This window comes from Monodelphis domestica, chromosome 1 (genome assembly GCF_027887165.1).
Source record: "Monodelphis domestica isolate mMonDom1 chromosome 1, mMonDom1.pri, whole genome shotgun sequence".
Taxonomy (NCBI): Eukaryota; Metazoa; Chordata; class Mammalia; order Didelphimorphia; family Didelphidae; genus Monodelphis; species Monodelphis domestica.
The window spans coordinates 302,680,053-302,693,564 of record NC_077227.1 but is presented as its reverse complement, the minus strand read 5'-3'; the positions used below and the strand labels follow the sequence as shown (position 1 = coordinate 302,693,564).

Here is a 13,512-nt window from a genome sequence, read left to right as displayed (position 1 = left end):
TCATTATTTCTGCTTTTCTGCATTTGTGTACTATGTTTCTGTGACCTAATGTATGGTCAATTTTTGTGAATGTGCCATGTGGTGCTGAGAAGAAGGTGTATTCCTTTTTATCCCTCTTTATTTTTCTCCATATGTCTATTAATTCTAATTTTTCTAAGATTTCATTCACTTCTTTTACCTCTTTCTTATTTATTTTTTTATTTGATTTATCTAAATTTGATAATGGTTGGTTTAAGTCTCCCACTAATATGGTTTTATTGTCTATTTCTTCCTTCAATTCTCCTAGTTTCTCCATTAGAAATTTGGGTGCTATATTATTTGGTGCATACATGTTGATTAATGATATTTCCTCATTGTCTAGAGTCCCTTTTAACAAAATATAATTACCTTCCCTATCCCTTTTGATCAGGTCTATTTTTGCTTTGGCTTTATCAGATATCATGATTACCACTCCTGCCTTCTTTCTATCAGTTGAGGCCCAGAAGGTCTTACTCCATCCTTTAATTCTGACCTTGTGGGTGTCAACCCGCCTCATGTGTGTTTCTTGAAGACAACATATGGTAGGGTTTTGGATTCTAATCCATTCTGCTATTCGTCTACGTTTTATGGGTGAGTTCATCCCATTCACGTTCAAAGTTATGATTGTCATTTGTGGACTCCCTGGCATTTTGATAGCCTTCCCTAATTCTAACCTTTTCTTCTTCGGCTCTACCTTTTAGTCCAGTGATTTACTTTGAATCAGTCCCCCTTGTCCCCTCCCTTGATGTTTCCCTTTTTAGTCCCTCCCTTTTTGTTCCCTCCCCTTCCCCCCTCTCTTTCCCTCCCTTTTTGTTCTCCCTCCCCCCCTTACCCCCTTGGTTTTCCCTTCTCCCTACCCTTGTTGGGTAAGATAGAATTCAAGATCCCAATGGATCTGGATGTTTTTCCCTCTCAGAGTTGATTTCCCTGAGATTGAGGTTTAAGTAGAAACCCCCCCCCCCTTCCTCTCCTTCTTATAGGAGTTTTCTTCCCCTCCCCTTCCCATGTGAATCTTTGTGTGAGAACGATTATTCTATTTGGTCTTTCTTTACCCCCTATTTATACATTACATTTTCCCCACATATTAGTATACATAGATTGATATAAATGTAGTCCTTATAGAAGAGAGTTTGAGTAAAAGAAGAAGATAACATTTTTCCCCTTTCCTTAATATTTACCTTTTCAGGTATTCCTTGCTCTTTGATTTTCGGTATCAAACTTTACACAGAGCTCTGGTCTTTTCTTTGCAAAAAGTTGGAAGTCTTCTATTTTGTTGAATGCCCATACTTTCCCTTTGAAGTACATAGTCAGTTTTGCTGGGTAGCTGATTCTTGGTTGGAGACCCAGCTCTCTTGCCTTTCTGAAGATCATGTTCCATGCCTTACGATCATTCAGAGTAGAACTTGCAAGGTCTTGTGTGACCCTGATTGGCATTCCTTTATATCTAAATTGTCTTTTTCTGGCTTCCTGTAGGATTTTTTCTTTTGTTTGAGAGCTTTGGAATTTGGCAGTTACATTCCTGGGAGTTGTCTTTTGGGGGTTTAGTGTAGAAGGTGTTCTGTGAGTTCTGTCAGTGGCTGTATTGCCCCCTTGTTCTAGAATCTCTGGGCAATTTTCTTTGATTATATCTTGTATCACCATGTCGAGTTTGGTGTTTATTTCTTGCTTTTCTGGGAGTCCAATTATTCTTAAATTATCTCTTCTCCCTCTATTTTCCAGATCTGTCATCTTGTCAGTGAGATATTTTATGTTCTCTTCTATTTTCTTGGTATTTTGGCTTTGCTTTATTAATTCTTGCTCTTTTACACGATCGTTGTCTTCCAGCTACCTGATTCTGGCCTTTAAAGCCTGGTTTTCCTTTTCAGTTTGGTCACACCGGTTTTGTAGATGCGTGAATTTCTTTTGCATTATTTCCCACTTTTCCTCCCAGAAGGCTTCCATCTTTTTGATCGTTTCTGATTCAAATTCTTCATGGGTTTGTGGAGAGTTTCCTTTTCCTTTGGAAGATTTTGGAGCATTTTCTTGTATATCACCTTCTATCTGCTCTGTATTTTGTATTTTGGCTCCATAGAATGTGTCCAAAGTCGCCCCTTTCTTCTTATTTTTCTTGGTATTTTGGGGCTTCTGTGGAGTTTGCCATCTCTGACTGTGGAGGATTAGTTTTTCTTATCTCTGTCTGTTCTATGAGCTTTCCCTGGGTTAAACTGAATATGCCTCACTGGAACTGGAATGGAAGGGTCGGACCAGGAGGCCACACTCTCCCCCGGCTCTCTGGGTCGGGTTGCTTTCCGGAAGTTGCCTTCAGAATAGCTGGCCGTGAGGCTGTTTCGTTGGCCTGCGGGGGGATGGGCTGTGGCTTCCCGGAGCTCCGAGGGCAGGGACTTTCACTCAGACTTGGATAGCAGGATCCAGCCCGTGAGGCTGTCTTGCCCGCCCTGAGGGTTGCTGTTGTTTCAGACAAGCCTGCTCTCTGCGGTGGGGAGCTCCGAGGGCAGTGACTTTCACTGGGACTCGGATAGAAGACCCTGAGGGTTGCTGTTGTTTCAAACTTGCTCTCTGCCGGGGAGCTCCGTGGGCAGTGACTTTCACTGGTACTCGGATAGAAGGCCTTGAGGGTTGCTGTTGTTTCAGAGGACCCTGCTCTCTGAGCGGGGTGTGGCTGCGGCTTCCCAGAGCCTTGGACTCTGCGCTCCTACCCCTTAGGTCCGAGTGATCTCGGGTTCTGGTTTTTGAGTGGGGCTGTACCTTTTGATCCGGGTCCAGGTCCAGGAGGAGGATTCCCAGGGTCTATGCTTTTGATCGTTTTGAATTTCGGCGCCTTAGGAGCTTATAGTTTGAGGTCGGTCGGGAAGGGTTTTCCGGAGGTCTGAACTTTAGCTTTCTCTAAGCCGCCATCTTGACCGGAAGTTCTTCACCGCTACTTTTTGATGAAATACTAGGTATGTTTGCTCTGGTAGTGAGAAAGCAAGAAAAGTAAGCATAGGAAACAAACAGCAAAATTATCACCCTTTGCAAATAATATGTTATTGTCCTTAAAAAACCCCAGATAGTCAAGTAAAAAACAATAATTATAGCAAAAAACCACAAAAATTAATTTATTTATTCAGTACCCTTCCAAACAGTTACCAAAGAGCTAGAAAAAGTAACTCATGGATGGAAAAAAAAGTAAAAAATCTCAAAATAATTTAGTATTGGTTAAAAAATAAAGAGATTGATCGGGGAATAGATGAGGCATAGAAGTAATATTTATTATATCCTGGCATTGGTTGAACACCAAGACCTCAACTACTATAATAAGGATAAGTGTTTGACAAAAATTACAAAAATTTGGGCAGCAATGTAGAAAAAAAAATAGATATAGACCAGCATCTTAGACCTTATACCAAGATATTGCTAAATGGATTTGAGATGTAGATAATAAAAAGTTATGTCATAGACAAATGAGAGAAATATGGGAAATAGTGCCTGTTAGATTTATAGAGAGAGGAAATGTATATATGACCAAAGAATGAAGAACACAGGAGATAAAAGTGAATAATTTTGATTTCATTAAATTTAAAACATTTTTGCATAAATATCCAGTAAAGCTAAGATTAAAAGGGAAGCACCTGGGGAAAATTTTTCTTGTATCCAGTTTCTCTAATAAATTTCTCATTTTCCAGGACCTTATACAAATTTATAGAAATAAGAGCCATCTCCTAATGTTAAAAGATACAAGGATATGAACAAGCAGTTTTCAAGAAAAGAAACCCAGACTGTCTATAGCTACTTAAAAAAAAATGACCCAAATGACTAGTAATTAGAGAAATGAAAATTAAATTAATTCTGAGATTGTTCTTCACACACTTGTCAACTTATCAAAGATGAACTAAAGGGAAAATGTTGATGGGGCTATGGGAAAACAGGCACATTGATGAACTTGTGAATAGGAACAACTTTTCTGGAAAGCTATTTTCAATTATTCACAAAAAAGCATGTGTGCTCTTTACCTAGCTATACAACTGTAAGGCCCTTACCCAAAGGAATTACAAGAAATATGAAAAGGTCCTATACATACAAATGTATTTATAATGGTTCTTTTTGTCTTATCAAAAAGTTAGAAACTAAAGGAATCCCCAATAATTAAGAAATGACTAATAAGTTGTGGTATGTGAATATGGTAGAATACTATTATTCTGTAAGAAATGAGGAAATAGATGATTTCAAAGAGATGTGGAAATACTAGTATGAATTAATGCAGAGAGAAGAAAGCAGAACCAGAAGAACAATTTCTAACATTGCATCACTAACATAAAAACAAATGATTTTGAAGACTTTTATGAATTTACAATGAGTAGAACTAAGAGAACAAAATATGGTAACAATGACATAGTAAAGACAAGCAACTTTGGATAATTTCTGAGACCTAATAATGAAACCTGCTATCCACTTTCTGAGAAGCTATAGATTTAGAGTGCAGAATAAGACTTTTTTTTTTCTTTGACTACAGTTTTTTTTTAACAGTGAGTTAGTTTTTCTTTTCTTTTTTAAAAATTAAGTTTATTTATTTATTTAATTAATTTAGGAAAATTTTCCGTGGTTACATGATTCATGTTCTTTCCCTCCCCTCCTGCCACCCCCCTTCCCCCGGTAGCCAACGAGCAATTCCACTGGGTTTTACATGTGTCATTGATTCAGACCTATTTTCATATTATTAATATTTGCAACACAGTGATCATTTAGAGTCTACATCCCCAATCATATCCCCATCGAACCATGTGATCAATCAGTTGTTTTCCTTTTGTGTTTCTACTCCCACATTTCTTTCTCTGCATGTGGATAGCATTCTTTCTCATAAGTCCCTCAGAATTCTCCTGGCTCATTGCATTGGTGCTAGTAGAGAAGTCCATTATATTCGATTGTGCCACAATGTATCAGTCTCTGTGCTGCTGCTCTTTTCACTCTGCATTAGATCCTGGAGATCGTCCAGTTCACATGGAATTCCTCCAGTTCATTATTCCTTTTAGCACAGTAGTATTTCATCAACAACAGATACCACAATTTGTTCAGCCATTTCCCAATTGAAGGGCATCCTTCATTTTCCAACTTTTTGCCACCACAAAGAGTGTAGCTATGAATATTTTTGTATATGTCTTTTTCCTTATTATCTCTTTGGGGTATAAACCCAGCAGTGGTATGGCTGGATCAAAGGGCGGGCAGTCTTTTGGCGCCCTTTGGGTATAGTTCCAAATTGTCTTGCTGAATGGTTAGATCAATTCACAACTCCACCAGCAATGCATTAATGTCCCAATTTTGCCACATCTCCTCCAACATTTATTACTTTCCTTTCTTTTCTTCTTCTTTTTTTAAATGGAATGGGGGTGGAAACGATTTAAGCTATCAGATTTCTCTTTAACAAATTTAAAAACAAAATTGAGGGCTGAGACAATATTTTATGTGCCTTTGGATTTGGTCACTGTTACTAGTTTTGCTTAGTGCTTAGTTATTTTACTTTGCTTTTACTTTTTTACTTTTATTTTGAGAGATCTCTCTCAAAAGTGTGATAACATGTAAATGCTTATAATGACAAAACAGAACATGTTAGTAAAAATTTAAAAAATGTAAAATGTGTTTCCCCCATAAGATCTGGGAAACTATTCATATATTTTAAGCCTGATGTTGTTTGCTTCCAATGTGTTCAATTCAAGAAACATTTATAAAGCATTTTACATGTGCAGAGCAGTGTAAGGAAGGACAGGGTAGGCACAGTATTATCAGGAAGCGCCTTCTCTGCCTTCATTATTAATTTTAGTTTGTTATGAGTATATGGATCATCAACAGAGGATCAAAACAATATAATACATGATACATGCGAAATTTCTGCCAATTTGTAGTATCTCCAGTTATTTCAAGCACAAATATGGGCCATACTTTCTTTCCAAATTTTTATTTTTATAACATTAGTAAAGCATATAATTGATTTTATTTCTTATTAAATACCTATAGAGATTAAATTTAAAAACATGACCTCCGTTAAGTGAAAGTATATGTTTGAAATGATCAGTAGAGCTCTTCTCTTTTACATATTAAATCTAAACCACCTTATCATTAATTACTACTTCCAGGATCAAATACAAAATACTCTGGCATTCAGAGTTCTTCATAAACTAGTTCTCTTCTATATTTCCCATTCTTCTTACAACTTATTCCCCAATACATACTCTTTGATCCAGTGACACTAGTCTACTCAAGAAATTCTATCTCTCCCATCTGGGTCTTTTCTCTACCTGTCTCTTATGTCTGAAACATTCACTCCTCTATGACTACTGACCTCTCTGTCTTTAAGTCACAACAAAAAGCTTACCTTCTACAGGAAGCTTTCCCTAACCTCTCTTAATTGCAGTGTTTTTCCTTTTTTTTAATTATTATTTCTTCTTTCTTCTTTATATAGCTTGTTTTGTGTATATTTGTTTGCATGCTGTCTTACTCAGTAGATTGTAAACTCTTTAAGGGTAAGAAATTGCCTTTTGCCTATTTTTGTATCCCTAGTGAGTTAGGGGACATAGACATTTAATAAATGTTGAATTGAATTGATCTGCTTTTCTATCATGCTGCTTTCAGTAGTTTTTCTTATTGTTCCAAATAATACACAACAATTTATATTTTGAATTTTAGAGTTGATACTTAATTTCAGTATTGAAATACAAACTGATTAAGGTACTCAAAGTTTTTCATATTTTTATAAGTTTAATGTAAATACTTTGCCATTCTGTATTTTCACATTTGGTCATGGTAGGATTAGATATAAATTTCTAATTGTGTGAAACACCTGTAAGTCCTCATGCTTTTCATTCAGAGAGATAGCTAGTTCTCTTTGTGTTGTTATTCATCTTCAGTACGAGTATATTTTTAAAATTTTACTTCTTTAGCTTTTGGCAAATGTCTTTTTCCATTGGTCTTTTAATTTATTTAATCTAGGCAGCTAGGTGATAGTGGATGGAGTGGATAGAGTGCTGGACTTGAAGTCAAGAAGACTTGAGTTCAGATATAGTCTGTGATACTTAATAGTTGTGTGACCCTGGGCAAGTCACTTAACTTCTCTTTGCTTCTGATTCCTCAACTGTAACATGGGGGTAATAATAGTTTTGAGAATCAAATTAAAGAGAAAATATTTGTAAAATGATTAGCATAGAGCTTGGCATGTAGTGGGCACTATATAAATGCTTTTTCTCTTCCCCTTTGTGCATTTGTGAACATGTCGATATGAAATTTTTCAGATGAAATTATTTTCAGTATAGTCCTGGGGTAACAGGTACTATTACAAAAGACACTGTTGTAGTTAGAAGACCTTTATTTGAGTTCTGATTCCTCCATTTATGTGACTTTGGACAATTCATTTAAACTTTTTGGACCTCAGTTTCCTTAATTGGGCAAATAGTACTGTAGTGAGGATCAAGTAAAATATTTGTGGAATCCTTAATTTTATAAAAATGGCAGCTATTATTTTCATTTACTGAGCATTTGTTGTAAGTATTTAATACATTTTGAAAGTATCTTAACTGGTACTGCTTTATAAAATAAATAATAATTACACTATGCTTTCAGATTTTACTCTAGCCCTCTGTGTTCAATTAATCTACTTATAAAAATACAGATATCCTTTCTTTATCATGACTTTCCCCATCATGATTTTGATTTATTGGAGGTTGGCTTAAGAAATTGAATGGGAATTTGGGGGGGAGTTTTTTTGAAGCTGCAGTTGACACACAAAGGCCAGTGGATGACACAGAAAAAATTTAGAAACTGTTAGCCCATGACCAAATACCCCCAAATTTACAATATGGTGCTTTAAATACCCCAAAAGAGAAAAAGAAAAATTTCTGACTTCTTCTCTTGTATGAAGTGAGAGACAAAAAAGTTTCATGCAGATTTTCCAGATCTTGGGGGCACTGTGCTCCAACTCCCTTGATATGGAAGGAATACCTCTAATTAATTTTACCTATTCCAGAGAGATCTTTATCCTCTTCATTCAAAATTTTCCAAGTTTTGCTACTGTGAAGCCACCCTCAAGTTTATGTTTTATTCAATAAATTCACTTGAATAGCATTTATGTAATGTTGCCTTTGTCTAATCCAGTTTAAAAAATGTTTTGTGAAAATTTTGTTTTTAAATATTTTAACTTCCCAATCTTAGTCCTTTTCCCTTTTTTTAAAAAAGAGAAAGTTATACAAACATATTAAATGTATTGGACCACATAGGTATCATCTGCCATCTATAGTATACCTCATTTATTAAGAAGAAAGAAAATAAATTCTATCATCAGTCCTGTGGAACCAATTGTGTTATTATTTTTTTCCTTACATTATTTTAGTCATTGTATATCTTGCTTTCTTGATTCTTCAGGTGTAAGTATCTTTCCTTGACTTTTCCTGCAGATATGTTACTTGACCTCAGTGACCTTCTACAGGTATGTTATTTTTTCTAAATCTCTTTTTTCCCCTTACTGGATTATGATGTACATTGCAAATGCTTGGCATACCATTTAGTAGAAGATCTACCTGTTCTCCCTCTACTGGCAGGGGAAGACCAATTTGAATAAATTGGAAGACCTTTAAAATTTCCAGTTAAACAAAATTTTAGCCTTCATTTCAGTTGTACAATAATTAAACCTCTATTTTACCTAAAGTACTACATAAAGAACTGGGAATATAAACACACAAATTAAACATACTTAAAGGATCTTGCATTTTACTTGGGGGGGGGTATGAGTAAAAACATAGTTACAGATGACAAATAAATATAAAATAATTTTAGGAAGGTTAGAGTATTAAGATCTAGGGGGAATCAGAAAAGGTTGTGAATAAGAAATGGTACCTGCTTTGAGTTTTGAAAGAAGCTGTTTATGAGAAGGGAATATATTTCAGGGATGGGAAATAATCTGTGCAAAAAACATGGAGGTGGCATGTTGGGATTGAGGAATACCATGTTGACTTCTTTGCCTGAAATTAAGTTTTCAAAAGGAATTTGTATTAAATGATCCAGATTATTCTATAGCCTAGCTACATTAGCCTACTTAGAGTTTCTCAAATACCCACTGGCTTTGTTCCCTTGAATGCTCTATCCCCTCTCCTTTGCCTCTTGGTTTACCTAGTTCACTTCAAGCGCAAAGCACACTTGCAGGAGGCCTTTTCTGATCCTCCCCAGCTGCTAATACCTTCTCTTTCAAATAATCTTCTATTTGTAGCAACCTAGTTATTTACATATTGTCTTTTTCACTAGAATGTATGTTGGATTGATTGGTGGGACAATTTTTTTAAGCTTAAAAAAACTTTCTTTGTATCCTTAGTACTTAGTATAGTGCTTTGCACATAGTAAACACTTACTATAAAGTTGTTGTCTGAATGAATAAGTATGTAATGGCTGGTGGGTATGAGATTAAGGGTGAGTAGTAAACCAGGCTGAAGAATTAATTTATTCTAGAAGTGCTATGGAGTAACAGAAGATTTTTGGGTAGGGGGAATGCTATGGTCATACCTAGGTGTTGGGAGATTATTTTGGTAGCTTTGTAGAGGCTAGATTGGAGAGCAGATTGATTAGAAGAAGGAGAGACTGCCAATTACGAGGATGGTTTAATACTTTAGGTAATGTTGATAAGGGCCTGAAGAAGGATATTAATTATTTTGGAGAGAAAAGGATGGAAGGGTGAGAAGTAAAAGTAAAAGTGATGAGACTCGGTGATCATTTAAATATAGGGAATAAGAGATAAGGAAGAGCCAAGGAATCTTCAGATGTTACGAACTTGGGTGACTGAGAAGATGGTGATGTCCTTATAGCTAGTATAGCATGACATATCATAATGTAACTACATTCAGCAAAGTGTCAGACCATTTATCCTTCAGAAACAAAAAGAGTGAGAAACCTCAACAAGCCTTAAAAAAACCCATAAAAAATACCTTACCTTCTGTCTTAGAATCAATACTGACTCTTGGTTCTAAAGGCAAGAGGTTAAGTTACTTGCCCAGATAGCCATGCAGTGTATGAACCTAGGACCACTTCTTGTTTCCAGGCTATCTATAGAGCTATCTACCTGCTCCCTCAATAAGCTTTTGATATAAATTGGGGCTTTAAAATGAGGATGTTCTGGGGCAGCTGGGTAGCTCAGTGGATTGAGAGCCAGACCTAGAGATGGGAGGCCTTAGGTTCAAATCTGGCCTCAGATACTTTCTAGCTGTGTGATCCTTGGCAAGTCACTTAACCCCCATTGCCAAACTCTTACAGCTCTTCTGCCTTGGAACCAATAGACAGTATTGATTCTAAGATGGAAGGTAAGGGTTTAAAAAAAAATGAGAATATTCTCTTAAAAGCCTCAGTTTCTTTATCTGTAAAATGGGAATAACTTCTGAGGTCAAATGAGAAAACGTTTGTAAAGTGCTTTCTAAACAAAGTACTATATAAATGCTAGCTATTATTACTAACTTTGGAGTAAATCACTTTCAAAGTACTAAGAGAATGGAATAGGATGGAGATAGACCTAAGACTGGAAGATCAGTTAGAAAACTACTCCAGGTAAGAGGTGATATAGGCCTGAATTAGGATAGTGATTATTTGAGTGCAGAAGAAGGGACATACATAAAGAGGTATTGTAGGGGTATAGAAAAGGCAAGATTTGGCAACAGATTGGATATGTGGCCTGAGTAAAGTGAGGAGCTGAGATAACTCTGAGGCTGTAAACTGGAGTGACTGGGAGGATTTTAGTGTCCTTGACAATATGAGGAAAGTTATGAGGAAAGATAATGAATCTTGTTTTAGAAATTTTTTGAGAGGCCTATGAGATATCCAATTTGAAATGTTTAAGAGAAAATTTGTCATGTAGGAATGCCACTGAGACTGGACATATAGATGTAGTAATCATCTGCTTCAAAATGATAATTTGAATCCATGGGAGGTGATGAACTCTCAAAGTAAGATAGTACAGTATTGAAATAGAAGAGTTTTGGGGAATAAACCCAGTTGGTGGGTATGACATGGATGTGAAAAATAATTGTCAGATAGGTGAACTAAAGGAAGCTTTATTAAGAAAACCTAGAGAGGATAAATTGGTAGAGGTGATTAGCCAAGATATTAGTATAGCAGGAAGCAATACAGCAAGGTATTCTCTACTCCGTCCCCTCACCAGTAGTACTTCCCTAAATAAACCTAAAAAATATATCAGACTTACTCTGATATATATTTTTAAATTTATTTGAGAAAAAGTCACAGTGAATAAATTTTTCCAGCATTGGCTTGTATCAGGAAACATACACAGAGTGATCAGGTCTGGCCAAGAGCATATTGTGTGGGGAACATACAAATGACCAGAGAGAGGCTATGAATTGGGACAAGGGGATGTTCCCGATTCATACTGGGTACTCCCAAACCTATATTGACTCACTGTGACAAAACAGGTGCCAACTAGCAGCTCTTTTTCTAACTACCAGTTCCCGGTCAGGAATGTAGGGTAGATTGAGAAGGGGATGGGAATCCAAGTGTAGTATATAATAGGGAGTATCTAGGGCCTTCCTGATAAGGAATAAATTCAGTAAAGGCAGCAGTGGTATTACTTAGACTTCCTAAAAACTGAGCCAGGTTTCACTTCTAGTTTCTATTCTATTCCAAAGCCTGCAAAGGAATCACTGAACCAACAGAAAATTATGGCTGAATGATAGGGGCTGAGTCCTGTAGCAGTCTAATGTTCCTCAGATTCAAACCAACATCAGGAACTTGAAAATAACATAACAAAAATGATAGCCAGATTTTGCTCCAGATTAGACCACTTTGGAGGTCTGAAAACTTGCAGATTCACAGTCAGAGTTGTCCCTGAGATTTTAGAATAACACAATACTGAATACCTAAAGAAAGCAAGAGCAGAATGAGTTCAGATATTCCCTCTAGCAGTATACAGAGCCCAGCCCTGAAATCAAGTCCAAAGTCAAGAAGTAGACTCAAAGAATGAGCAATCATAAAAATCAATTATAGTGAAAGGAACACTGGAGACACAAATCCAGAAAAATAAAATTACTTTAAAACATCTACAAGCAAAGCCTCAAAGAAAAACACAGCTTGGGCACAAATTTAGATAGAATTCCTAAAAGAGATTAAAATTAAGTTTAAAAAGAGTTTAAAACTTTTTATTAGTAAAATGAGAGATCTTGAGAAAAAAATTAGAAAGTAATGAGAACTATGGAAGAAGATGCTAAAAGGGGTATTTAGTACAATAGGTACAAATCCTGCCCAAACAACAAAGTCCCTAAAATTACAATGGATCAAATAGAAGCTAATGACCCCATTAGATAACAGAAAGTACTACAACAAAGTCAGAAGAAAGGAAAAAGTAGAAGAAAATATAAACTGCCTCATAGCCAAAACAATAGGCATCATATTAAAAAATCTTAAAAGAAAACTGTCCAGACTTCTAGAACCAGAGGACAAAGTGGAAATAGAAAAAAAATCCACTGTTTATCTCCTGAAAGAAACCCCAAAATGAAAACTTCTAGGAACAGTTTAACCAAAAGTTAGTGCCTCCATTTCAAAGAAAAAAATACTTAAAGCAAACAGAATTAATCTTGTCAGGTTCACACATGATTCAACAGCCACCACTTTGAAGGGGACAGAGGCTTGGAATATGATATTCTAGAAGGCAATGAATGATTAGAGACAGAGCCAAAAAAAGTTACCTAGAAAAACTGAGTATAATTTTTCAAAGAAAAAAAAAATGGATTTCTAAGTATGATGAAAAGACCAGAACTACATAGAAACTTTGTAGTTCACACACAGGCATTAAGAGAAACATAAAAAGATAAATATAAGTGAGTAATGATAAAGAACTAAAGGATAAACTACTTACATTCTAATATGGGTAGATGATTCATATGTCCCCTCTGTATTGATCATCACCTAGGGTTATAAAGAGACTAATTAGAAACAGCCTAGGCATGTTCTGGTATATATTGATCATCTAAGAAAGATTAGGGAAATTTTCTTACACAATCATGTAATTTTCTCACATAATCATATGTATAATAGACATCTGAACAAATTAGGGTTAGGAAAGGAGCGTTTGACACTTGAACTTTGTTTTCATTTGAACTGGTCAAAGGAAGGAAGAACATATATATGTTTACATATGTGTGTGTATCTACATAAATAAATTTTACTTAACAAGAAAATAGGAAGGGAAAAAGTTGGAGGAGTTAGAAGGGATTAGTTAAGGGAAGGATTAGTCCTGAGTAAAACAAAGTAATAAGTTTGTTCAAAAATATTTATAATTCATTTCGAGGTGTTAAGAATGAGAATCTCAGAAGAGTGCTCATAAGTTGGAGAATGTCTGAATAAGTTATGGTATATAAATGTAATGGAATACTATTGTCTTGTATTAAATGATAAAGGGGATAGTTTTGTAGAAACCTGAGAAGACTTCTATGAACTGACACAGTGAAGGAAACAGAGCCAGAAGAATTTATACAATGATATGTGAAA

The 13,512-nt window shown here is 35.8% G+C and overlaps 1 protein-coding gene across 6 annotated transcripts in view; it reads left to right on the top strand.

Moving 5' to 3' along the window:
* BRF1 (BRF1 RNA polymerase III transcription initiation factor subunit) overlaps positions 1–13,512 on the top strand; it is a 207,169-nt gene that overhangs the window by 50,185 nt on the left and 143,472 nt on the right. For all 6 annotated transcript variants that reach the window (XM_001363975.4, XM_056811075.1, XM_056811076.1 and 3 more), the window contains one exon: positions 8,433–8,464. In XM_001363975.4, coding sequence (XP_001364012.2) covers positions 8,433–8,464 — 32 coding nt within the window. The remainder of the gene's footprint in view (positions 1–8,432; positions 8,465–13,512) is intronic.